The 25,452-nt window shown below is 46.0% G+C and overlaps 2 protein-coding genes across 5 annotated transcripts; one reads left to right on the top strand and one right to left on the bottom strand.

Annotated features, from left to right (window-relative positions):
* Positions 1-94: 94 nt before the first annotated feature.
* On the top strand, positions 95-15,231 carry tax1bp1a (Tax1 (human T-cell leukemia virus type I) binding protein 1a). Of its 4 annotated transcripts, none has more exons than XM_057019978.1 (17): positions 95-284; positions 972-1,186; positions 4,163-4,265; positions 4,738-4,928; positions 5,096-5,251; positions 7,445-7,593; positions 7,681-7,771; positions 7,854-8,039; positions 8,145-8,396; positions 8,500-8,688; positions 8,771-8,843; positions 10,337-10,800; positions 12,135-12,221; positions 12,855-13,041; positions 13,135-13,334; positions 13,797-13,879; positions 14,007-15,231. In XM_057019978.1, exons 2-17 carry the CDS (start codon positions 998-1,000, stop codon positions 14,215-14,217), a joined length of 2,811 nt encoding a protein of 936 aa, XP_056875958.1. In that variant the 5' UTR covers positions 95-284; positions 972-997; the 3' UTR covers positions 14,218-15,231. The 4 variants fall into 4 exon arrangements, with proteins under 4 accessions (XP_056875958.1, XP_056875957.1, XP_056875960.1 ...); XM_057019977.1 differs by having other exon boundaries at positions 113-284; positions 8,500-8,691; XM_057019980.1 differs by having other exon boundaries at positions 125-284; positions 8,145-8,390.
* A 50-nt stretch (positions 15,232-15,281) lies between these two features.
* On the bottom strand, positions 15,282-25,387 carry jazf1a (JAZF zinc finger 1a). Its single transcript, XM_057019989.1, has 5 exons — positions 25,095-25,387; positions 20,448-20,520; positions 19,626-19,822; positions 18,508-18,677; positions 15,282-18,025 (listed from the first exon to the last, which is right to left on the bottom strand). Exons 1-5 carry the CDS (start codon positions 25,207-25,209, stop codon positions 17,849-17,851), a joined length of 732 nt encoding a protein of 243 aa, XP_056875969.1. The 5' UTR covers positions 25,210-25,387; the 3' UTR covers positions 15,282-17,848.
* Between the last annotated feature and the right edge of the window lie 65 nt (positions 25,388-25,452).

The raw sequence follows: 25,452 nt of genomic DNA, 5'->3' as shown, positions 1-25,452 counted from the left end.
AATTAAAAACTGCCGAGGGCGTCACGCCTGCCGTATAGCGTTTAAAAATACACGATACATTTGTGATTCGCAAATTCTCGGTGTCGATTCGAAAAATTAATTATTGCTTAAATTATTTTGCGACTCTCTTGCAGAGCGCACCTGCTTCTGGCGACTCTTCTCATTGGTGCAGCTGTGACGCTGCTCAGCATCCCGGAAGTTCAGCATCACCCAGGAAGAGACTTCACAGATCCATGGAAAAGACGCATCCGTCTCTGGAATTAACAACAACAACGGAGACAGTGGTAAAAGAAAAAAACCAAAAACCTCGTCCTCTCCAGCGAATTCTCCTTTATACGCAAGTAGAAAATATGCGTTAGGGGTATTTTTTATATTGAAACAATCGGTTGTCGTATCTCGTATCGACAAGCTAGCAGACCGACTGCAATAATATTTAGCTAGCCAGTGACTTGACACGACATGGCCTGTTCACCAGCTAATGTTAGCTTCGTAGCCACCGTAAATAAGATTAACCTCCATCTTACTGAGGACAGTTGTGCATGGTACGGTTGTATTTTGGCTGTTAAACAATGATTGAACTTGAGGCTCAGTGTGCTGTGTTTATGACAAAGCTGCTCAGCCAAAATAAGCCTCACTCATGATGACTTGCCAATGTTGAATCATCCACCCGAAAATCAGCTTATAACAGTCTTAACAGAGTCTTTAAACATCATACTTAATGCACAGGTTTCGGTATACAAGAAATGAAGTCACATAGCCATACAGAGTGTTTCATGAAATGGTAAGAAAGCTATACAGAGATAATCTCTTCAGCCTCAATGTGATGGTTTTACCTAGGCCGAAGTTTGTCTCAGATTCCTCGGTGTGCTACGCTGTAAACAAAGTCAAAAGTATACCATATATCACTGACTGCTGCTTTATCATCTACTACAAAAAATGTAGTGTTTTCCATTTGCCTCTTTCTCTTCCAGACAAATGAAGTGACCACCAGGATACAATGTCATCATTCCAGGTGGTGGATTCATCACCGGGGAGCAGCGTCAGCATTATGGAAACCTCCAACTTTGCCCACGTCATCTTCCAGAATGTAGAGAAAAGTTTCCTGCCCCAGGCACCTCTCGAGTGTCGCTACACCCTGACCCCTTACATCACTCCCCATCCCAAAGACTGGGTGGGCATCTTCAAGGTACATCACAGACCCACCACAGCTCAACTTAATCATGTAGAATTGTTAAAAAAAAAAAAGAAGGATATTTGTTCATTAGTTGCAAAGCTGAGCTCTTTCCATCTTATTATTAAGGTGTTTGTGACATGGGCTGTGTGTAATGGTTTTATTCATTGGCCATCAGTGTGCAGTTGGCACATTAACAGATACAGCTGCCTCGGCACTAATGGTTAAGCTAGCTTTTTTTGTGGTTACTCTTCGCTCCAAAGGAGGAAGAGCTTAACGGTGAGCTGGCTGAGCAATGTCTCACTGGGGGGCAAACATTTGGTGCTCTTTGTGAACCACACTTTCTTCTTAGAACCCCCCCTTCACTTCACTTTTTCATTCCCTTCGGTTTTCCATCAGTCCTTAAACAACTTCCGCCCCTCCCGTATCACAGCCATCAAATCTCACACATAATTAACAGGAAATGTGAACGAGGAAACCTGATGTCCCATAAAGTCAAAAGACAAACATTTTACTGTTGTTTTAGAACTGACTTCAAATCGACCAGTTCAATTAAAAAGGCATAAAGATGCACAGTTTATATGGAAAAAAGTCAACTGGAAAATTTAATTGTTGTAATCCACACTGAAGCCTGTTTGATGGTGGGTACAGACCACTTTTCTTTCATCCTCTTGACGTCGATGTCTGTCTCTTTGAAATTTCATATCAGCAGTTAACTATTTCAATGCAAAATAAATTTGACTGGTGAGGGTTTGTTTTTTTTCATACTAGAAATTATACATGAGTTCACTGTTAATATTTGTATTCATTAATGTAGTTTGCTCAACTTGATTCTGAAGAAAAGTTCACGAGCCTATACAAATATTAATACTTTCAGCTTCAAATACAGTATGAGTGTAATCAGTGTAATAAGTGACTTGCTTCACACTTTGATTATTCTGGTATTCACACTTTGCAATCAAGGTTTTTCTTCCCAGAAGCCAAATTTTTGCATGTTCATGAGTCAGGATGAAAGCATTTTCCTCTTTCTCACGCGCACACAGAGGCAGGGAGACACAGTGGGAGAGGGAGAGAGAGACTAGATGACTCAGACTGCAGGCCTGCTGTTCATTTGAGTTGGGCACAGACGCCTCTCAGTGGCTGGAAACAAGCATGGGCATCCAGAAACATCAATCTTGCTCACTGTTTAACATTTTACCAGTGTCTTTGTTGATAATACCCTTCAACCATCAAACAAATACAGTATATGCCTACATTTTGAATTAAATATTTTATTTTTGCTATTAAATTTATGCTTTTATTTCTGTCAATGAAATAAAAAAAAAGATCAAATTGCAATATGTGTTTAATTAATTACATTACATGTCAGTTTGATCATGTTTTTCATGGAATTCATGTCCAATTGCATCACTTCCTGTGAGAAGCAATGATTAACTTGCAAAGTTAAAACCATGTTGTAAGCATTACCATTAACACAAATTATGCATGAAGTTTTTTTTTAAGGTTTTCACCTCATGGCTGATAAATGAGGTTCCCTTATTTGTCCAGTGAAAGTAGGGTTTAGTTTAGTTTGAGTTTTATGGCTGACACACACGACTCCCTAAAAAAAACAAGTCTGTGGAGGTTTTCGGTTGTGGCATGTTTGTTGGGCGTCAGGGAGAAACCCGTTGTGTAACTGTATAATTAACTTGTCATCATGTTGTCCCCACTCACCTTGGCGGAATGATTGATAGCTGCTTTGCCTGTGATTATTTTATCACATCACTCCAGTGCTGGAATGCCACACCATACCTAACCTAATGTCAGTCAACTTCACTCTGCAATTACCAAAATTATTTATGTCTGTTGGCTGTTGTACAAACACACGTGAGCATGTGAGGAAAGCTAGCAGCGCTCCATCACAGTCTTGCCTTGCCGTGAGTCGCTGGTAGATGTAAAAGGAATGTTCCTGGCCCAGCTTTTCACACACCGAGGTTCACTATTTGTTCAGAATAGCGTTACACTGAACATATTGGCTCATGTAAAGGAGCGATAAAAACAAATATTTTAACATTTGCAGTTGATTTACTGTCACCAGTCACTGCTTATCATTTTTTCTGTGAGCATTTCTCTCCTTTGTTGTAACTATTTAGTTGGACATTTAACAGCACAACTGAATTCATACGAATGCTCGTGGTAAAATGGAATTTATGTTTATTTGTAAGTTTTAATTTCAGCTCTGCAAAAGTAAGTAACCCCAGCCTTCATGTAGCGTGTCTTATGACCTATACTTCGAAGTATGACGTAGATTTACAACCGTATAAATGTGATACCGTAACATATACCAATAGAGAGCTACATTTTCTCCTTTTACTATGCTAAAAACCGCTCCATCGCACGTGGTTGAGTTATTCCCAGCTGAAAGCAGCTATGTAAAGTTACAAACATGTATCACACATGTAGGTTGAAACTAGGTGGGGATGTGTGTGAGAGAGAGAGTGGTCAGGACGAGGAAAGAGTGTGGTTGCATGTGACAGATTTATGATGTATAGCCCGAGTTATGATGTTTACGACTCCCTTTCATCATCTGTCACCTAACAACACATGAAATTCACAGAATTACATTAAAAATTTTCACCTTTTCCTTCCTCACTTTAACCCCACCACCACCACCACCATTCCTTGCGCCCGTGCACTCATGTGTGCACACGAAAAAGGCATTTGAGTGCCCAGTTTGGGCCAGAGCTAAAAAGAGAGAACAAGGAGGGCTGCATGTGAGTGAAGAGTGAAGGCCATTTTAAGAGTTTACATTCTTTTACGTTACGTTCTAATGTCTTTCCCATGTTTCCCGCAGGTTTTAAAATTAACCACAAACATATAGCATGTAAAACATGTGCTTAACAATGAACAGAACAATATTTCAGGGGATCTCAACATATATCATGTTTTATCAGTGCTTGACTCCTGTTTTTTGCTGTAATTCAAAACACATATTGTGTTTTATATCCTCAGGTGGGTTGGAGTACCGCCAGAGATTACTACACTTTTCTTTGGTCTCCCATGCCGGAAAAGTATGAACCAGGAAGTACGGTGCACAGGACTGTGGTGTTTCAAGGTATGTGCGCGCACACACACACACACACACACACACACACACACAGAGTCTGTGTATACTGCTCTGCAGTCCCGTAGTATTCTGAAGTCATCCCTCCATTTTACAGCACATATAAAACCCACCATCATTATTTAATAATGGTGCACAACCACAAACAGTGGACTGGAACCATAGCACCTTCACAACCTTCTACATTCACACAAAACACAGATTAAAGTCCTTCAAACTGGTTTTACTGGGCCTGAAACGATCAGATATTACACAGTGAAATATTACAGCGGTCAGTTACAGTAGTCAGTTAAACCAGGCTGGCTGCAGGATGTTCAACGTTGCCATGTGTTTTCACAACATCAGCACTATGCATGGTAGTTGCCAGATCTTTTTTTAAAATTCATTTAGTAGAAAATGACCAATGAATAGTTGCTCATACTTGTATTAGATGACAGCACAAATACTAACTTTTATCTTAAAGGCTATTATGTCCCTAAATCTGATGGCGAGTTCTACCAGTTTTGTTACGTCACGCATGCTGGGGACATTCGAGGTGCCAGTACACCCTTCCAGTTCAGGTCAACCACACCCACTGAAGAGTTGCTGACTGTTACGGAGGATGACAGCAACTCGGACATACTGGTTGTCACCACTAAGACTGGACTGCTAGAGGTATGTCACACAAGATCAAGAGATTTCTTTGTTTCTTTCTTTATTCCACCTCCACTTTCTAACTAATTGGCACCAATAATATGAGCCATTTGTCAAAAACTATTAACAAGCAGTACTCTTGTTTGGTTTTACCTGTGCCACCTGTATCCTGCCACGTGTTGGAATAGCATGTGGAGGAGGCACATCAGGAGCGCAGGGAGCTGCTGAAGGCCATGCATCTGCTCCAGGAGGAGAAGCAGCAGCTGCAGGAGGAGCAGAGACGACTGGCCAAGGAACGAGAGCAGGAGAGGGAGACGTGCTGCTTGCTGCGGACACATAACCAAGTGAGAGAGTTCTCCACCAAGTGTCAATTTTGTCTCCTCCATAAGTCAGCGGCGATCATAATCTTAGTTTACCCATTATTTGTTACACGGAAGCAAATTAATTCACCTAAATCTAGGTGAAATTGTGCTTGCAACACATACGAAAGGTGCCTGGTAATTGCATCGAGACATGAGGTAAGTTTCAGCATTGACAAACCTGAGTGGTCGTGTGCACATAAATATAAGCTTGCGCTTGTGTACATAAGCGGACTCTTATTCGCTCGTGTGTGGAGCCGGTTCCTCACCAGCGATCACAGCTCTAAAATAACCTCAAAGGCCCAAATTGATGAATAATCTGAGTCTTTATTTGCAAGACGCACAAAGAAATGAACAATCTCCCTTCCTGTGTGTGTACATGCAATCTGGTCTTCCTCTTTAACGACCTGACTCAGTGGGCCAGAACGGAATTGGGATAAAGTTTTTTCGGGGCATTTGGCGTCAGGGACGGTGCCATCGCAGCCGCAGAGTGAACAAACATGACGTCAAACGTATACACACACACACACACACCCTGAAAAACACCCCAACACACTCATCCAGATTCCGCACCACAGGATCCCCTCTAATGTGCATTCACACATGCACAAGCCCGCACACAAACACACTCATTATGCCACACACTCGCAAACCCTTTCAGTCTGCGTGTGAAATGAGAGTAGGGTAGTCCGCAAAACCGCTTGCCTGAGAGAAAGAAAAAAAAAAAAAGAAAGGGCCCTGCCCTGCCTCAGGGACAAACACCACTCAGTCACGCGATTCAGCGGCCACTGCTTTCTCGCTGTCGATTTTCTTTTCCCCTTATCTTCGGTCATCATTATCAAGGGATTCATTAGGAGGGCAAAATTCATTTCCCTTGAAGTTAATTTTCTATGTTCTTTTTGCTCTCTGTAAGGGATGAGTCAGAGTTTTCTTCTCAGTGCGTCATGAGTCATTCCTTTGATAAGCAGTTACTTGACACACACACCTAGACACAGTCAAGAAATCTGCATGAAAGTACCGTAAGTAGTGGGGTTGACAGCACAGGGACGTGAAACTTGGCAAGAGGTCTGAGAAACTGAACCCAGTCTCTTATCGCCCCCTAGTGTAACTCTCTGGTCAGGGCTCAGCGTCAGCACGGCCTGCTTTGAGTTAGTCCGCTTCTATCTTTCACGAAGGACAAAATCACTATAAATTACGAGGTAAAGCACAGAGACATGCTGTTATTACTGTGTTGCCTTTCTCTGAACAGGCCAGTCCATCTGGAGATTTACAGTAGATGTGTTAGCTCATGCCACCCTGATGAAAATATCCCAAGTTTAACGTGAAAACATAAGTACATATTTTGCGGCTGCTAATTTTATGAGTACAGTTTTTATAAGGTCTTTATGCACTGCTAAAGTGCTTTTACAAATGCTACCCATAAAAATCATACAGTAATCTATGCAGAGCCAAGCCTAGAGGGAGACAGGCCAGTGTGTAACTAGTTTACTCACTGTGTGCTTGTGCCCTCTGAGTGATTGGAACTCCGCCTTAATGTCTCTACATCGAGTGACCTTGAATGTGTATCTGTGAACTCATGTACCTCTCGTGTGTTTGCGTGTGTGACTCCCTGTGCTCAGTACACAAACAGAAGGAAGGGCGTGTGCAGAGCTATGTTGCTCTGTCACAACCGATATTGGCCACGGATGAATGAACACTCGTCTTTTTGCTGATCATCACAAATTTCAAATGCAATTTTAAAACGCCAGGCCCAACTCATGGACATCATTTAGGATTTGCTGTGTGCTGTATTCATGCCTGTGTTCACCGAAAGAGCCTCATAGTTTGGAACTGATGATTTGTGATTAATGAGATAAGATGTAACTCATTGCCAGAGGGGAATTTCGCGTGTTACAACTCTACCAGAAGGAGGTTGATATAAAATGGAGGACAATAGTAGAGCCCTGGTTTTTATAGCTGTTGTTCTTTAATGAAACTTAGTTGTAGGTACAAATTATAATTTTAATGGCAACCACATTAAATCAAATGCACAGCTGTGAGATAAGTGTGCTTAATGTGTCCAGTACTATTAAATACAACACTGGATCTTTCATCTCTGATTTATCATAAATATTTTACAAGTTTCTGATTTGAAAGATGCCTGTGATCATGATCCAAATCCTTCTCTCTGTCTTGTAGGAGCTGCTACGTTCTTCGCAGGGCCTTTCAGAGGAGAGGGAAGAAGTGAGAAAGAGGCTGACGGAAGCCACAGATCGAGTGCGTCAGTTGGAAGAGGACCTGTTGAGTGTCACCCAGAGAGGACTGCAAAAGGAAACGGAGCTCGATCGGTGAGTGGAGAATTGATTATTGATTGATTGATTATTGATTATTATACTATGAAGCTGAAACCTTGACTTGGTTTTTCCGTGATACAGCCTGCGTGATCATCTGAAGAAGCTCACAGCAGAAAGAGACAGCTTAGAGAGCCAGCTGAAGAATGAAAAGGATGAACGGGATCTTTATAAGGCGAGAGAATTCTCATCACTGATTGCTAAAGAGCCAAAACTGGGACCTTTTTTTCCTGACCTTGTTTTGCACTTATGTGTAGGTGCATTTGCGCAGCACCGAACTGGAGAACACTAAGCTGAGCGCCGAGTTACAGATGCTGAAAGCAGTGGAGCTGAATCGGGAGGTGACCATCGCTCAGTTCCAGGAGGAGCTGGAGAGGCTCAGGGCCTGTGTTGCCCAGCGGGACAGCTTAGAAAAAGAGCTGCTGGCCAACAAGGCTGAAAAGGTGGCGAAGATTGTTTAAACTAGCATTGATAGCACAGGAACACACTTAAGTACCTCCTGCACTTGCGTTAACTCAACACATCTGCTTTCGGACGTGTGTTTTTAGGCAGAGCTGGCACACGTGCGTGAACAGCTCCGCCAGGCAGAGGAGCAGCTCCAGGCATCCCGGCAACAAGCAAACCTCCTGGCCTCAGAGCTCCGTGACTCAGCCACCACCCGCGACCACACGATGACTGAGCTCTACTGTGCCCGCGTGGAGGCTGACAAGCTCCGTGCCAGTTTGGCCGACGCACAGGCCGAGTGCCAACGTATGGAGAGCCAGCTCGACCGCATGAGAAGCACTGCGGAGAAGGTGGTGGTCAGTTTTTACTTCCTTCTCTTGTGCCTTTCCTGAGTCATTCTGCGCTAAATCATTTTTGTGAGAATGGACGGGTTTGGCGTTACAAATGCTTCTTCCACAGGGTGTTGGGAACAGTGGGGAGATGACATCCTGCTTCTCGGTGGTGTCAAAGGAAGAAGCTGAGCTCCAGAGGGAGGTGGAGGAGTTGAAGCTGCGCCTTCACATGGCAGCCGAACACTACAAGGAGAAGTATCGGGAGTGCCAGCGCCTCCGCAGGCAGGTGGCCAAGCTAAATGCCCTTGAGTCACAGGTGGTGAGTCCTATACCTGAACCCTGTAGATGTCACAATCTATAGTTGGATATTATTCATTTTTGATGTTGCATTTTCTTAGGAGACAAAGAGAAATGCTTCCACTGAAACAATACAGGAGCCCCTCACTCCAAGTCCAGAGTCACCAACAGCAGGTATGCACACTTTCAAATGCAAAAGTACAATTTCAGTGTTGTAAATGTTGCTCCAACTGATAACTAATTTAGAGTACAGCCCCAGTCTAAAGTACACACTTGTTCTGTGTGTTCTTGCGTTGTCTTGATATTGCTTGTCTGGTGACAGCTTAAGGGAAAATAAATTAAAACATCATTTTGCTGTCACACTTGATCACACAAGTATTTGTCTAAGAATTTCCTTTATCCAGTTTGTCTTCATTTGAATTTTGACAGCCTGTAACATGTTTGATCAGCACTTTAGTCAAAATTGTAATGTGTGCTTGATAGCAAAGAAGTTTAAACGTTGCAAATTTTACAACCGTAAACACACACTCACATGGTTAACATAGGCAAAGCAGGGCTGCTTGTTCTTGAATTGCATGCAAGGTGTTGTAATTGTTCTTTGGTATGTTTCCAGCTTGCATATTACCATATTAACTTCCAATTCTCCCTTACAGTAATGCTAAGCATAAATCTATTTATTTATGCGAACTACTTTTTCCTTGCGATTTCTGCTAAAAACAATAGTAACAGTGTTATGGTTACTATGCTTTGTGGTGCTTTGTTACTCTTTCTCTTGCTTCTACAAGTGTTATTTGTTAGAAGGTCCCTAAAATCTGTTTCTCATTAAATGTTAAGCATGCCTGTCGTCAGCATTTTGATCTGTTAATGAAAGCTGTCGATATGCTTTAATCCTAATACACTCCTGACATTGCTTTTGTCTTTCCACTTAAGACTTAAACGGGTAAAGATGAGAACAGAGTTTAGAAAAGCATAATGAGATGTAGACTTCCGGTTTGGCCATTTTTTTCTTTTAGAGGCTTCCAGATGAATTTATAAGTAAGAAGAGTAAGAAGACTTCTTCATGCACCAAATGACACAAACACCAGCTCAAAATTAAAATGAATTAATTTGGTTGCACAAAGTTGATGCTTTGTGCTGGTTACAGTGAGTCTTTTTTTTTCTTTAGCTATGGCTTCAGACTTAAATTTAATTTTGAAAGGTGACAAAAACAGATTTCTTTCAAGAATTCAGCTGCTGTAGTCCTTAATTTTGTCTTGTCCACAATTGTTTTTTATGCATTGATGAGCAGAGCCTCAGGCAGATGGAAATGTAGACATACTAGTATTTCCACTAACAGCAAGTACAATCAACAGTACGGCATACAAACACAGAAAGGGGCTGTGTCTCACTTTTCCTGGCCAAACTTTGGATTTTGTTTTTTCAAACACCTTATACAGCCACAGGTTGGCAAAAATCTAATATTTATCTTTGAACTGTAAAATTAAAATTAATTATGCAGAACAAGCTGCACACTCCCAGTATTTATCTCTTTCCAAGTACCATTTTTAAAAGTCCCCTGTGTTAGTTATAATATATTAGTCAAGTGTAACCAGTGTACCTATATCAAATACTGTATCTCCATTATCTTTTCTGTTACATTCTGTCAATATGTTGTGTTTGCTGTACAGGGAATATACCTACTGCAGTCTTACAAGAAGAAACTGAGCTGACAATCAGCCAAGAACTCATGAGATCAACACATTCCAGCGCCAACATTAGCACAGAGAAGAGAGAAATGGAGGAAGAGCCCGAGGAAGATGCCAACAAAGGGAGGGAAAGGCAGAAACAAGACATGGAGACGCTGGAGAAGAACGAGAACCTGCTGGAGAGGATGATGAGCTGGGTCGAGTTGGAAAACGAGAGGAAGAGTGAGGCGGAAGTGACGGTGGCGGAAGGAGTCGAAAAAATCGGGGATGCCGCGGCACGACGAGTATTGCTGGAGGAGGAGGGGAGACCCCTGGGGGAGACAGACAGGGACCAGACACACTCGGTGGAGGAGGAGCTGGCCATGATGGAGGAGAAGTGGAGGGAGCAGTGCGTCATCAACGAGACGCTCAAACAGAGGTTGGCCGACGAGGAGGAGCGATTCAGAGTAAGAAAAACAGGCCGATCATTCGCACTAACCTTAGGACAGTTTTAAATGAACTGGTTGACTAGCAGACTTGGCTCATGATTAATTAATTAGCTGATTTATACATTAATTTTCCCCTCTTATTTCAGTTATATCATTAAAAAATAATATAAAATTACCCTAAAATGTATTTTATATTGAAACCATTTATCACATACTTTTAAGTAACCACGGTCATTTTTACATTTTAAACCAAAGAAAGTTGCACATTATTACATTTTAAGATACTGGGAAATTTTTGAAATTGACTAAAGTTGACCAGTTTTCCATTTTATTGATTGTCCCAAGCAAATAATTGCTGAGTAAGCATAAGAGGGTGTTGAGGCTGGTGTCGAGGATGTTTACTTGAGCGTGCATTAACCTGAAGGAGCGAGTCGCACCATGCATCCACGCATCGCCACACATGAGCCAATGTGTGTGGTATGCGTGTGATTCAGTGCGAGCTCTCCAGCTCCCTGCGTCTTTATGAGGCCTGTTGTACTTTGCGTGCAAGTGTCCGCCAAAGTGCCCACCGCCGTTTAATCTCCGTGAGTGAGTGTGTATTTATCAGAGCTGTAAATAAGAGTCTCCCCTGTCTTTGATAGAGTCTTCAGTCTGAGGCAAGTGCCTGGGCCCCAAGCTGCTCTTAATGGCCCCTGAGACTGACAAGAGCGGCAGCCATGGAACACTGTGCTTTATTTACGGCTGTTTACATCAGCCACCCAGAGGATAGGGCAAGGGAGAGAAATGGACAAGGAGACGGGGAGAGAGATAGACGGCTGTGGAATCCCTTCACCTAAACTTAACCCTGTAATGTTGAGCCGTAAATTTACAGAAGAAGGAGAGAGGGAGAGAGAACAAAAGGAGATGAAAGAGAATGACATGAGCAGAATTTAAGCTTTCATAAAGCAGGATAGACAAACGGACAAGAAGCAGAAATCGAAACCTGAGAGGAGGAGATTTGGAGTCTTTGTAATGGGATGAAAGGAGAGAAGTTCAGGCAACTGGTCAATAAACTACCTCACAGGGCCAGTCCCGATAGGACGGGGGAGATTTACTACGATCTCCCAGTCGGCTCCAGTTTGCCCTGGACGTAGACTATTTTTGCATTTACTCATAAAAACTACACATCTGATTCCACTGAGGTTTAAATCAGATGTGGCTTGTGAGCCAGTTTCTTCATATGTTTGCTTTTGCTGACTGAATTTATGTGTGAATCGGTTGCGTTGTGTTTCAGTGCAACTTGCACAATTGTGTCGATGTAAAGAATGAGTTTGTGGGGAAAGATTTAAAGTTGTTGTCCTTTGCACCTCCAGGTGCAGATAGCAGAGCGAGCCAGAGAGGTGACGGAGCTGAAGCGCAACCTTGCAAAGGCTATCAGAGACAAAGAGCAGCTACAGGAGGTAAATAAGCAAGGAGACGGAGTCGAAAACGAAAATCTTCACCCACAGTTTCTTACAGATGAAATACAGATAACAATTGGAGTCTTGAGTAATATAGTCATAATCAATTTTAAATGCCAACGTGCAGTGTTGGACCTCTTTTTGCAGCCTTTTCTACCCTTCTCCTTACTCCGCACCACCTGCTAATTAATACATCTATAATAGGTTATTTCACTCGTCGCTTCAGTGCCATTAGATGGTGCAAATGCCACGTGACGTGTCTGTTTCACCTCCCCAACCCTGGTTTAAATGTTAAACCTGAGAGCAGCGCGCTAATGAAGTCATCAAGAAAGGAGGACAAAGGGGGCACGGCGAGAAGAAGGGGGTTCGTGTCTTCATCTGCAAAGCTGGAGCAGAGGGAGCCTGAGTCTGACACCCATTACAGTAATGAGTAGGGTACTAATGCTCTTGCTTCATCTATAATCACAAAGGGCAGAAACGCCATAAAGAGAAAGTAAACTCTTAGCTGAAATGAATGACTTATTCCCGTACGGCTTCAATATCATCCATACCACTGATTTTGAAACGTAGCATATCAGGATCGTCGAGAATGTCAAGAATTGTGGTGATTTGAGGTTCTGGCATCCTTTCTAGGAGCTACAGTGCTTATTGTCCAATCAGAGAGAACAGGAAGCTGGAGTTCAGGGTGGCGACGCAAGGCAGCCCCTGGTGCTACACTATCCCTTGCCATACCCTCAGGACCCATCTCCCCCACCGCTGGTGCCACAGAGGCCCGCTGAGCTGCAATATGGCAATCCCTACTCCACTGACACCACAAAAGGTTTTACACGTTAGATAAATGGATTCCTTCATATTTACGTCTTCTGTTCTCAGCGTGGAGACAATATCAGGTTTTTTTCCTCAACCCACCTAGACGCTGCCTCGTCTCCTGAGAAGATGGCCCGGCCTCCACCCGAGGCCCCGCCCTGCGCTCCTCCCTGTGCACCCCCGATCACACCCTCAAGTCCAGGCCCCGGTGCACGTGGTTGGAATCAAGAGGTGGTCTGTATCCAACCTTCCCGCTCCGCAACTCCCCCGGAAAACACAGAGCATCCAGCACCAGATACGAGAAACGTAGGAGGACAGCTTTTCACTTTTATGTTATGATGTATGTCTGGGGGGGAGAAGAGGTTTAATTTGCACTTTCTCTGCCATAATATCCAAATCAATCAGTGTTTTCAGGTTGTCACTTTAATTCCCATTTCTCCGTCTCCAGAGATTCCCCCTGACCGCATGAAGGGAATTAGTAGCCTACCCTCAAAAATGCCGCCTTAAACTCATTTGCATAAAACTCTAATTAATGTCACTCCTTCAGTGCTCAAGAGACAAAGATGCGGCGGGCTTTGAGAGTAATTAAGGGAGATTTTTTTTGCACAGACAGATTCAAGATCAGCTGCTGGGTCGTTTGGGAGCAAAGTGTAAAGAGTGAATCTGCATGAAACACGAAGCAACGGGCCTTCGTGCCATTTTAGCTTTGGAATGCTGACAGATTTTTGTTATATGATCATCTTTTCACATTATTTGCATGGTTCAAAGGCTTCTGATGGGGCTCAGCTTACATGCGATCATCAATCTGGACGACTAAGTGAAACCAGGGGCAGCTTCTGCTTTGACTCCAGGTAGTTCACCAGACCCACAAGCACGGCGATCAAATGCGTCTTTAACAGACACAGAAATTGCACTGTTGCACCCAATAATGCGTTTCACGTTCACCTTGACACACATCTTCCTCTCAACTTCTCCCAGGAGTGACGTCCACAAGCGCTGCCCGCTGTGCGAGGTCATCTTCCCTCCTCACTTTGAGCAGCGCAGCTTCGAGCAGCACGTGGAGAGCCACTGGAAGGTTTGTCCCGTCTGCGCCGAGCAGTTCCCTCTGAACTGCCAGCAGCAGCTCTTCGAGAGGCACGTCCTCACACACTTCGACGGCAATGTGCTCAACTTCGAGCAGATCGAGTGACCCGCCGGGGGGGGGGGGGGGGTGTATATTCCTACGCAATGTCTGGGGCAAATGTGTGTTGTCAGCTCGGGGTCGGTTAAGTCGTCTTAATATACAATCATGAGCACTTTTTTTGGTGATCTTGAAGATGAGAAAGAATGTAGTGCAGTATTGAAAGGAACCAGAGAATGTTTATTAATTAGGGCAGATTTAAAGTATTTAAGGGTTTTTAATTTTCAGCTTCAAATGACTAAAGCACCATTGGTAATGCATGATTCTTTTGTGTTGCACAACATGGCGTGGAGGGGTGGGGGTTATTTTGTAAGGTTTATGTCCCTGTACTTTAACTGCACTTAAAACTTCTTTATGAGTAGGATTAACTTGGAATAAGGCAGCCAAGACGTTCAAAGAGCCGGGAAAGACAGAGGAGATGAGAATGCGCGTGCGTGTCTGTGTGTGCGTGGATGCAATTTGAGAAGAGAGTACGCCATGTCTGCGAGTTTGGGTTTTTTTTCTTTAATGAAATGAGAAATGACCTCGCAGACCGCTGTATGATTGTACAGGCGCTAGTTCTGCTCGGACGAACAAAAACAGCACTACATTCTAATGTATCTGCACTAAACAAGGCTTTATTCTGAATGTACTGTAAATAAGTCGTGGAGTCAACATCGTGCCCCTTCTCCTCCACCGTCAATACTTCCTTCATGTTTTAGTGGCGACAAAAACGGAGGACCCATGATGTTTCTGCGCCAGGAGACTGCAGGACATGTTAGATATGTACTTCCACGTTCGAAAAATGGTATGAAAAAATTCCTCCTTGCGGTGGTCGGCATCGTCTGTGAGCGTCATCTGTGTGCGTCCGCTGTATTCGGTCTGTTTCCTGTCACCAAAGCTGACGGCGTTCAGGCTTTTGGAAAAATTGCACATGCCCGATATCCATAAGCAAATGTAGAGTTTGTGTGTGCGTCCCGTCCGATGCTTTTCATGTGAGAATGTCAAAGATGGCAGATGGAAAAAGAGCTTTATGAATAAAAACACCCTTGTATTGTCTTTTTTTGGGGGGGGGAGAAAATGATGCAAATCCATCCGTTGATAGTTTTATTTTTCTGTTTTTTAAAAGTAGTTTTCCTGTTTACATTTAAGCAGCTTCTCTTTTATATAGAAAGACAGTTTTGACATCATTTACAAGTTTCTCTGCTCAGAACCTGTTGTCCCTCCATAGAAAAAGGAAACGTCGGTCTCCGTTTTACATACGAAAATATAATTTAAAAGCACTTGACGACACACTTTACAATACATTCACTGTACACAGTACTGTATGTTGAAACCCAACCCTCGCCCCTCCTCCTGCACACAATACCCCCCCTGCTCCTCTCCCATATGCATAACACTGCGTTGGAGTTCAAGCCGTCGTCATGGCAACAGCACTGTCCGTGAAGTGACGATGATTTTACGAGTGTTTGACAGAGATCCCGGCGGGAGACTCTCAGTCTCTGTCCCTGTCGGCCCCGTCTCTGCTCTTGATCCCACTCTCAAAAACGTCCCCTGCATTAAGCGTCCCCATCGTGTGCGCGGAACATTTATCTTTGTCCGCGCTGCTCCGCGGACGCCCTTTGAAACTGATCCCGATATTAGCGAGGACGTCTCATTGGCGAGAGGCCTCTTGGGATGTTTGTGTTGCTTCCTTAAGGTAGCGTGTTCTATTTAAGGACGGCTCACCTCAAATTAGAAGCATTTTTGTGAATTTTGAATCTGAATGAACACTTTTCCTTAAGACCAATACGGGTCAATACTTTGACGTCAGATATGAGCGGAAGCTGTTAAAATACTGTATTTTCTACATCATGATCGGGCTTTAGGTTGTGATTGCGTGCTGTCAAACCATTGGGTCTATTTCCTGCATATTTAAGAGAATCCCTCTCAAAACTGATATTCCGACACTGTGCAACTCTTCTCACTACAAAGTGAGACAAAAACTGTGCACGTTGCAACAAGTAAGAAGTATGTATGATTGATTTTGGGGTGAACCGTCCCTTTAAAGGCAGCGTAACTACAATACAGACCAGCAGTTATTTTAAAAGTATATTAAATGGGGGCTAATACGTGTCCGTTTCAGAGGAAGTTCTGTCAGTATTGTAAACACAACGTACTAACAGAAACCAGTTGCTGACTCAACAGCAGCTCAGAACAGGAGGGCGTGTGCACGTCAGAGGTCGCTGAACCATCAAATCAACAGGGAGAAAAGGCTCGTGCTGCGAGCCGTTTGCAGAATAAAACACATCCACAACAAGAAAAAAAACGCTTTGTGATAACGAATCAGTGTGCCTCGGCACGCGGTGCCGCTCCTCGCTTTCTTTTTTTGTTCCGAGAGGCAATAAAGATGAAAACCTCGGTCGGTGGAGCAGCAGGTCGACGGCAGCTGCGGCAGGAGACCAAACCGGCGGCCTTGCAAAGAAAACGCAACAGATCTCGGCACAGAAACACGGAACACAGTAACACGAATCCAGGTACAGAAGAGAACAAGCGCACACACATTTTCACACACACACAAGGAACTGGAATGCTCTTCTCTACAACACCAATGACAGGCTGTAGACAGTAATCTCTTTCAAATGCTAATCACTCCTCTTCACTGACATGTAGCTTCTCTCGGTACGACAACAGAAAGCATGCACGAGTACATTCCTGTGAGTTACATCTACCCACGCGCACGATTCGGAAAGGAAATCAGTCGGAGACGCCGTTACTACACCCCCCTCCCCCTCCCCCCTCGTCAGGCACATGACATGGTCAACGTTTGGCAGTGGAGAGCTATTGGCAACAATCACGGTGACTAAAAAAAAAAAATAACCACCAAGACGATTTTGCCGATCTGACGCGTACCCGGTGAGATGCCGGTCCGCTCAGCCGACGCGTCGGAAATGCTGGCGCCAACGCCCTCGAGGTCCCTTCTTGATCCGCGCTACATGAACGTCAAAGGCGCATCGGCTCCTAATCTCTCGGCCCTTGGTGAGGAGACGAAAGCCGGCCGGCCGTTTGACCGGTGAGGTCACAAAGCTGGCCACCTCGGTGAATATGGAATGGAGTAACATTAAAAAAAGACTGACACAAATATATAAAATAAAGCTTGAAAATAAAGTTACACAATGTATATGTACCTGAATACCTTTATATATTATGTACATATCTGATTATATATCTGTTTAGCATATAAGTTAACCGTTGCCCCGGGTGATAACCGTGAAGGCTACAGATCTGAGGTCAGCCAACTCAAACTGGCAGAAAGGGAGTGTTGCAACCATTGAGCTCAGATCAGCGCTCACAGGGGCACTTGCTAGATGGTGTCTTTTCTTATTTCTTTTTTGTCTTTTTCTACAGGTAGCACCTTATGTACGTCAAATAATAGTAGTAAAAAAAAAAAAAAGGATTGTGATAGAATACGATAGATACAAATGTGCAAATGTTCAACATTAAAAATACTACAAAGATACTTTTTTGCTCCAAAAAGTGGGTAAAAATAATTGTATAACGCATAAAAGAGTGACAAAAAAAATGCAGGGAAGCGGCTTAAATGCATGCACGTGATCCGGGAGTATGACCTTGAAGGTGAGCAAAGTCGTGATGGGGGGGGGGGGGGTCTGTTGGCACGGCTCTAGCCCTGGATCTTGCGCAGGATCTCGGTGGAGACGGGCGGGTGGAAGTTGATGGTGTGGTGTCTCAGGCCCTGCGAGGTCTTGTAGCTCTTCCCACAGCGGCACTTGAAGGGTTTCCTCACGCGGATCTGCGTGCGGTGGCCATTTTTGGCGTGGTACTTGATGCCGTTAACATTCTGAGGAGAGCAGAGGCGTCACACATCGCTGCTGAACCACAATCGTGTCCCAAATATATATGATAAAAACGCCCAGAAAAGGAGGAGGTGGGGAAAGAGGGAAGACCAGGCCCCTTGTGATTAAGGCTGCTGGATTCCGTCGTCTACATTCTTCAAATATTTATCGACCACTATTCCTCATCATTACCACCTCCACCAAATCACAGACATGTGACCAACTCCACAACAAATATAGCTTTATCCTACGCTGCTGTTTTGGTCTGCGGATGATTTGAAAAACAGGAGTCGGAGCGGAGAGAAAAGAGGCTGAATGAGGTTTTTTGTTCTCGGCTCTGATTAATTCGACCAAAACAAATATACAATTATATGCATCACAGAGTTAGGTCATTTAAAAAAAACCAAAAAACCACGACGTCCAGGCATGTGATACCAGGACAACGACGCCAGTGTGGCTCTGGAGAGACGGGCCCCCTGGACTCTACCTTGTATCTCTTCTTGCAGCCGGGGACGGGACAGGCGAACGGCTTCTCCTCGCCCCCGTTCATGCACATGGAGCTGAGGATGGACTCGGAGCTGATGGCACTTTCAGTGGTCCACGATTCATCGCTGTCCGACTCCTCGTAGTCTACCTCCTCCTCGTCATACTCGCTGCCTGGGGGCACAGTGGAGACACGCAGAAGAAGAAATATGCTAGTCATCCCCGATGAAATACAGATTAGGACAAACCCCATAGCGCAGCACGGCATGGGAATTCACCCAAGATAAATGCGATGTGACTTTATTAATAGTTTAATTCTGTTGCATTCTGCTTTTAATTCATTAGCAGCCCATGTGTCACTGAAGGCACTGCTCACACACAACAGCAGGGGTGCTTTGTGTGTGTGTGTGTGTGTGTTTGTGTGAGTCTAAAGGCAGGAGTTGGCACAGAGAAGGAGATCATTAAGTGGGAGTGATCCCCATTGCTCAGCCTGGAAAAAAAAGTGCTTTGCTAAGTGCAGAACATTTTCCACCCACACACACACACACACATACCACATTACTGACATGCTCAAGATCACACACACACATATAAGGGCTTACTGATCGCCCCCACACCTCCACCCCCACTGCACAGGAAATGCTGCAGCTCAGCATGAGGAAATGGATGGCACCCTGGCACATGGCAAAAGGGGGCGCGTGCTCGCGCATGTGTGTGTTTGTGCGTGTTCCATTCGGAGCCGTTTGGGCTGGAATTGGACATCTGCTTCTTGGCTGTGCAACACACGGCCCCATGCTAACACGCAGCACGACAGCTGCTATGTAATTAGCAGAGTGTTGACTGGTCTGCTCACCGCGGGGGCCACCGAGGCAAACAACACGCACCCGGCCCACATCGCACTCTTTAAATCATTTTCTTGGAAAATTGAAAAATACACGCTAGCTTCAACTCTGTTATTTGCTTTTTTGCCTTCTCGGCTGCGTTCGGGCAGTTTCAATTTGATGACTGACGCTCCTCCTGGCGGAAACCGCCAAGGCCTCCGGTTAACGGCCTCCGTCTGTGTAACCCCCCATTAACGAAACCGTTTCCTTCTCATTTTTTCCCCACTCACACCTGTCCTACCTGTGGGTGTGCTGCTGCGGAAAGAGGATGAGGGGGTGATCGGGGGCGTGACGGGTGGCGTCAGGTTACCGCTGGTGTGGCGAGGGGGCGTGGCCGTGCTGTTCCTCGAGACCCCACCGGTGATGGACAGGGACAACTTGGGCGTGGCCTTCTTCTTCATGGTTTCCTGTTCGCGCCGCGCCGCGTCCGTCATGAACCTGACGACACAAAACGTCCCAATCTGACCTTGTTTATCCCCATTTAAACCATTTTCCCACTAAACAGCCACCAAAAGGATAATTCTGTTATTCTCCGGTCTTTTAACCGCGGTTTACGACTTTTAAATAACATTTTTGAAATATTAAAACCCACAACTGCTGTCTGAGGACATTACCCCAGGCCCCGGCAGGGCCATTTGGGGTTTAACTCATTTAATAACGGCTCTTTTTGATACAGCTTCCTGAAAACACAGGGGCATTTAAAACCCACTTCTCACAATCACCGCTGTAAACAAACACACAACTTCTCTCCGTCTCTCTCTGCTTCATCCTCATCTTTCTCAGCCTTCTGTGATTTAACTTTCCCGTCAGCGGGATGTGACACACTGGTACGCCGCACCAAAACAAATGCGCGTTGTAATCCTTTAATGGCGTCTTTGGCCGCCCCGCTGGCGGCGCACGGAGACCAGCCCGATTGTCTTTGCGCGGTTTTTGGAGGCTAGCCTGCAGATGAGTCACTGTTCTGTCTGCGGGGAAGCCATCAGTAGCTCGGCCCGTCCACGGGCTGGATGCTCCGGTGGAGCAATGCTGCCCCCTGTGGAGAGGTCGAGATCTGGGCGCCTACCTATTGATGTAACTCAGGGCCAGATAAGTGGGCTGCTGTTGCTCCTGCTTCTCCAGGACCCTCGGATCCGTGTCTGAAGGGGAAGAAAAAAGGGAGAGACAACGAAATTAATTGCTGTTCGCTACGGCGTGAATTAGCCCTCAGTCCGGACCGGACGCGAGTGTCTATTCTTCTTGTCATCGTCTCACCAGACTTGGTGACAGATTGCGGCGCGTTTCTCACACTGAGCTCTCTGTGTTGCTGGATAATGTACAAGCGCCGACGGAGAGATTTGGGATGCTTTCATAAGTGGGGCATTATCGCTCCAGCGCCAACGCCGTCTGTAATTTACTGAGACACCCAGAGAAACGCCAGAACCGTTAATTATCAGGGTCCGAACGCGGCGGAGAAGAGATTTGGAAGACAGTGAGTGAGAAGCTCGGCGGGTGTGATGAATGTACACTGCTGACACACACGCACCCTTTTTCCAGCTGATTTGCTCAGTCAATCAAACTACAGTGGGCTACTTCCCCTGCCCGAGGGGCGCGGAGCTTCAAAGTCCAATCCTCCAGCCACTGGAAAACGGGGGCACGTGTGCTTGTCTGCGCGGCGGGAGGGCGAAGTAGCAGTGCCATCAAGTGCTCGGCGGGGGAAGGAACGGCGGTGCTTCACCTAACGGTTAACAGATGGTTTTAAACTCGGATCCAAACGTTGGCTCGTCTCGTTGCGCCGGGGTTTTCCACACCTCCCGGTTCTAGGAAAAAAGGATGCCAGCTTCCCGCCAAGAAGGGCGACGAACGCACCGAGGGCCCTGGTGGAAATGCTGGTGCCGCTGCTGCCTGTCGAGGATGCAGAACTACTGGAGGTGGGGGTGGTGGCGGGTGTCAGGGGCACGCATGCATAAACACACAAAAACACACAAGTCTGAGGTGGTCCACAGCGGAGGTCTTTTATGGCTCCGTCTTAATAATGCTGCCTGCTGCTGAGATGAGAAACCAGAGCTCTGCACGCACACACACACACACACACACTGGCCTTAATCACCCATATATAGAATACAGCATCAGCAACCCTCATGCACTTGTAGCTTCATCCTGCAAAGCCTTTTTTGAATGGAATCAAAAACAATGTGGAGAACATGGCTATTTATATCAAGCACTGAGGTGGTTTGAAGTCTCTTTCAATCTTGCTGGAGTTTCCTAGTCCTAGCAGCGGCGAGAGGTCCCACTCCTTCCCGTATTCGGACGTTTGAGAGAAATGTGCAGAAAAGGCCAGTTCGCTTTGCGATGTCCCCAGTTCTGATTAAAGACCACACATAAATGCGTGTTTGGGAGTGTGTGCAGAAAACAGAGGAGGGGTGTTACCCAGGTGCACAGAGAGAGAGAGACGCAGTAAATGGACACCGGCTTTACAACCTCTGCTCAACTAGACAGGAAGTTAACCAACTGCTGATCACAGAGTTTTGGCGTTTCTAACTGATTCTGCCATCCAGTGACATGTGAGCGGGCTCTCCGTCCATGGCCGTGCATCTGTTTTTTCAACCACAATGTCCCTGCAGTCTATAAATATCTCCCTAACTCGAATTCCTGTCATGAAACGCTGCAACCAATCAACAGCCACTACATTGCCCCGGCAGAACTCCGTCTTCCGCCAGCGGTGCTCTGCTGCCCCCTGCTGAACGTGCACTGCGTGGATAAACGCCACCACATGTATGTGCACATGTGGACAGGCCTATGTGTGTCTGGTGTGTGTGTGTATGTGTGTTGACGCCAGGGCAGGAATGCACGGCTTGTTTTGCAGACTGCTAATTAAGCCACAGAGGGCATTTTAACATGCTTCTCAAGCAGCAGGCAACCGGATGGGGGCAAAAAAAAAAAGAAGCAGGGGGGAGGAGAGGGAGAAAGAGAGGGGGGGTGAGACAAACTCCTCTGTAATTACACTTCCCAAGTTCTTGGTGGGGTGCTGGAGTCCTATGGCTTCCTCAGGACGAACTGTGTGACCATGGGTGGACGTGGAGTGTGAAAATACAGGGACGGCAGTTTCCACTTCGGGATGCCAGTCCACTAATTGCTCCGCTACACCCTGACAGGTCATTTGGGAAGTATGGTGAACGCACTCTCACGTGCACGGACAAAGTCCCCCTTCCTGTGTTACACCTCTAAACGTGGACCAGGAAAGGGTCTGGCAGCTGCCTCTTGTCCTAATGAACTAGGCTGGGTAATAATGGGGGTAATTACTGAGTTATTCTGATGATAAAAGAATTGACGAGCAATTGATTAATAATAAAAAATGTAAAGATGCATTTTAAAAACTGCGCGGGTAAAGTAAAAACACTGGCCATCTTTTAAATCTGGTGAAAGATACAAAATTATTCTGCCTTCATATTTACAACACAGCTGTTGACAGTATCTCTCTCTCTCTCTCTTTCCAGCCTCCTGCATTGACTCTCTACCACCCCTCACCCTCACCCTTCAATGAGGTGCAAGCAGGTACGAGCATGCACAGGTAAAAAGAGACATCAGTGCATTCCTTTGCACACAAACAGTCCATCAACAGCCAAATAAACACAGGTCAGTGAACTCATTTGCTTCCGCACTTATCTGGAATCTCCTTGGATCTTTGGAGGGTCATATCCTTGCACTTCTTAGATAATATCACCGGCTGGATCCCACATATTACCTCATTTCTATCGCGAGAGTGATCTCTATGCTTTCATAAACTGTTTACGTCAACTTAAAAAAATAAAAAAGGAATGTTGTGAGCTAGTCTGTACATACAACGCATCGCCACTAGAGGGCGGCAGAGACTACACCATTGATTCTAGCCGATTTGTCAGGTTTTAGGTCTGATAACACAAACTTGTGTTTGGATTACTTGGATTAATCCTGATTTCTCTAATCTGTAGTACAAGGCGCAGCCACAAAGCCTCAGACAGCTCCCCGGGGTCGGCTGATCGATTTTGCTTATCTTTTGATAGACTGTTGACCACACGCCCCTCTAACCTTCAACAAAGGGTCAAAGCTGAACCCACCACCACTCTCACTTGATCCCCCTCCATCTGTCACTTTTACCCCCGTGGCTTGCGATCTGTGAGTGATATTGATTGGGCCGCATGCGTTGTAGATGATGGCGACCTGCAGAAGTGAGCAGAGGGAGGAGCCATTAATCCACGCCATCGCGAGAGCTAATGGTTCAGGTCAAAGGTCAAAGAGCCAGATGGAGCATCTATTTATGCATATATATGCGTATGCGATGGGTCTGGGAAGCGTGGCTGAAAATGCAAGCTGCATTCATGCATTCTCATCAGATTCATTCTCAAACAAACACCACAGCCTTCGAGACAATCCAAACATCTTTAGGTTTATCTACGGTCGTATCACACGGACTAAAACGCTAAAGGTCCAGATATGACATCAGACCTCCAGGGTCCGCGGCACAGCTGAACTCTCTGCAGCCCTCTTTGTTGGTGAGACAGCAGGTGTGCAATAACTCGGCCAATATACTAACCCCCCCCACAGCGCCTATTGAGAACGTCAGTTGCCATGGAGACTGGGCTCAATGAAGCATCCGCTCTACCCTCCCTCGCCCCCACCGCCTTGCTCGGCTCAAGCAGCCTCCTGAGGATGGGCACACGTGACAACCGATGACGACCGCACATCAACTTTGTTAACGACTGCGGCGTCCACGGTCCCTGAGGGCTGCGTAGGGGATTAGAGGCTTTTGTCCAGTCTGGGCTCCTGTAGTATGCGACACTGGAGGGGGACCTGCAATATTCAGATTAATGTCTTGCTCCTACAGGGAAATGACACTGTGATTAGCATGCTAATCAGAATAATATAGACATCTATGGGTATACAATCAGATTTGTGATGACAGATATTGAAAAATCATGACGTCAAGCTGGATCAAACTGAGCAAGATAATGAAACAGCTTTAACGCAAATAACGTTGGTTGGAGTGAAAGTGAGATACTTCCATAGTCTAAGCAATACACCATATTTCCTCAACGATGTGAGTAATAATGGCTTTACCAAGCATTTCCCAGGACCCACGGTGGTGAACGCATCTACTCGCACCACCAGACTCTGCGTTTTATCTGTCAATCACGAGTGGCTGACCGTTATCTTGCGTGTGATCGGCCACCAGAGTTTAGAGTCGGATAAAAGTCAGATAACGGGCGCAACAAGTTGAAGCCCGTGCGTGTGGAAGACGTGAGAATCACCTTTTCCCAGCGTCTGCCACAGCTTGAGAATGGAGGTGCCAAAGCGACAGACGTGTCGCCAGCCCAATACGCAACGATGAGCAGCCGCTGCCCCGCATCGGGCCTCGAACCGTAAACACGGGCTCCTGTCTGATGTTAGCAGGGAAACCGCTGCCTGCGCGCAATGCTAGTAACACCTATGAGACCTGCGGGGCCCTCGGTCAAGTCTGCAAAGGTACCCGAATAAATGCAGGGTAAACCGAACGGGTTGCGCGTTTCATCCACGGGAGGTGTTTTCCGGTTGAATTGGAGTCGTGTCGACGGGTACCGCGCAGAGAGCCGAGCCTCGACGCAGAGGGAGAGGCAGGAATAGCGGAATGCGGATCCGAGCTTCCGTGCGCTCAGCTAACAAGCTAATGCTAGCTAAGCGCTGCTAGCTGCCTGGCGCCCCAGCTGGCCCGACTCACCGATGTGATTGTCCTCGATGTGGACGATGAGCTCGGCGAGGGACTCGAACTGGAGACCGCAGCCGCCGAACCTGCAGGAATTGGAGAAGAAAGAAGCGGCGGCGATGCCCGTCATGCTTTCGGCGCTGGTGCATCCACCGGGTGAAGAAGCGGGAGCCGGGGAGGTACCGGAGGAGGAGGCAGTGTCTTCGGGTTCACGGGGGTGGGAGCGCCGCTGAGCGCTGAGCGGCGGAGCAGACACCGGGGCAGCCAGACAGGACAGCGGCGGACGCAGCTGGGGAGCGGGCGGGACGGTGGGGGTGGGGACGGGCTCCGGCTGCCTGGCGGCCGCCTACGTCACAACCTGAATACCTGTAGG

This window comes from Takifugu flavidus, chromosome 21 (genome assembly GCF_003711565.1).
Source record: "Takifugu flavidus isolate HTHZ2018 chromosome 21, ASM371156v2, whole genome shotgun sequence".
Taxonomy (NCBI): Eukaryota; Metazoa; Chordata; class Actinopteri; order Tetraodontiformes; family Tetraodontidae; genus Takifugu; species Takifugu flavidus.
Note: the sequence above shows the minus strand (reverse complement) of the source record. Positions and strands in the feature narration are given on the sequence as shown.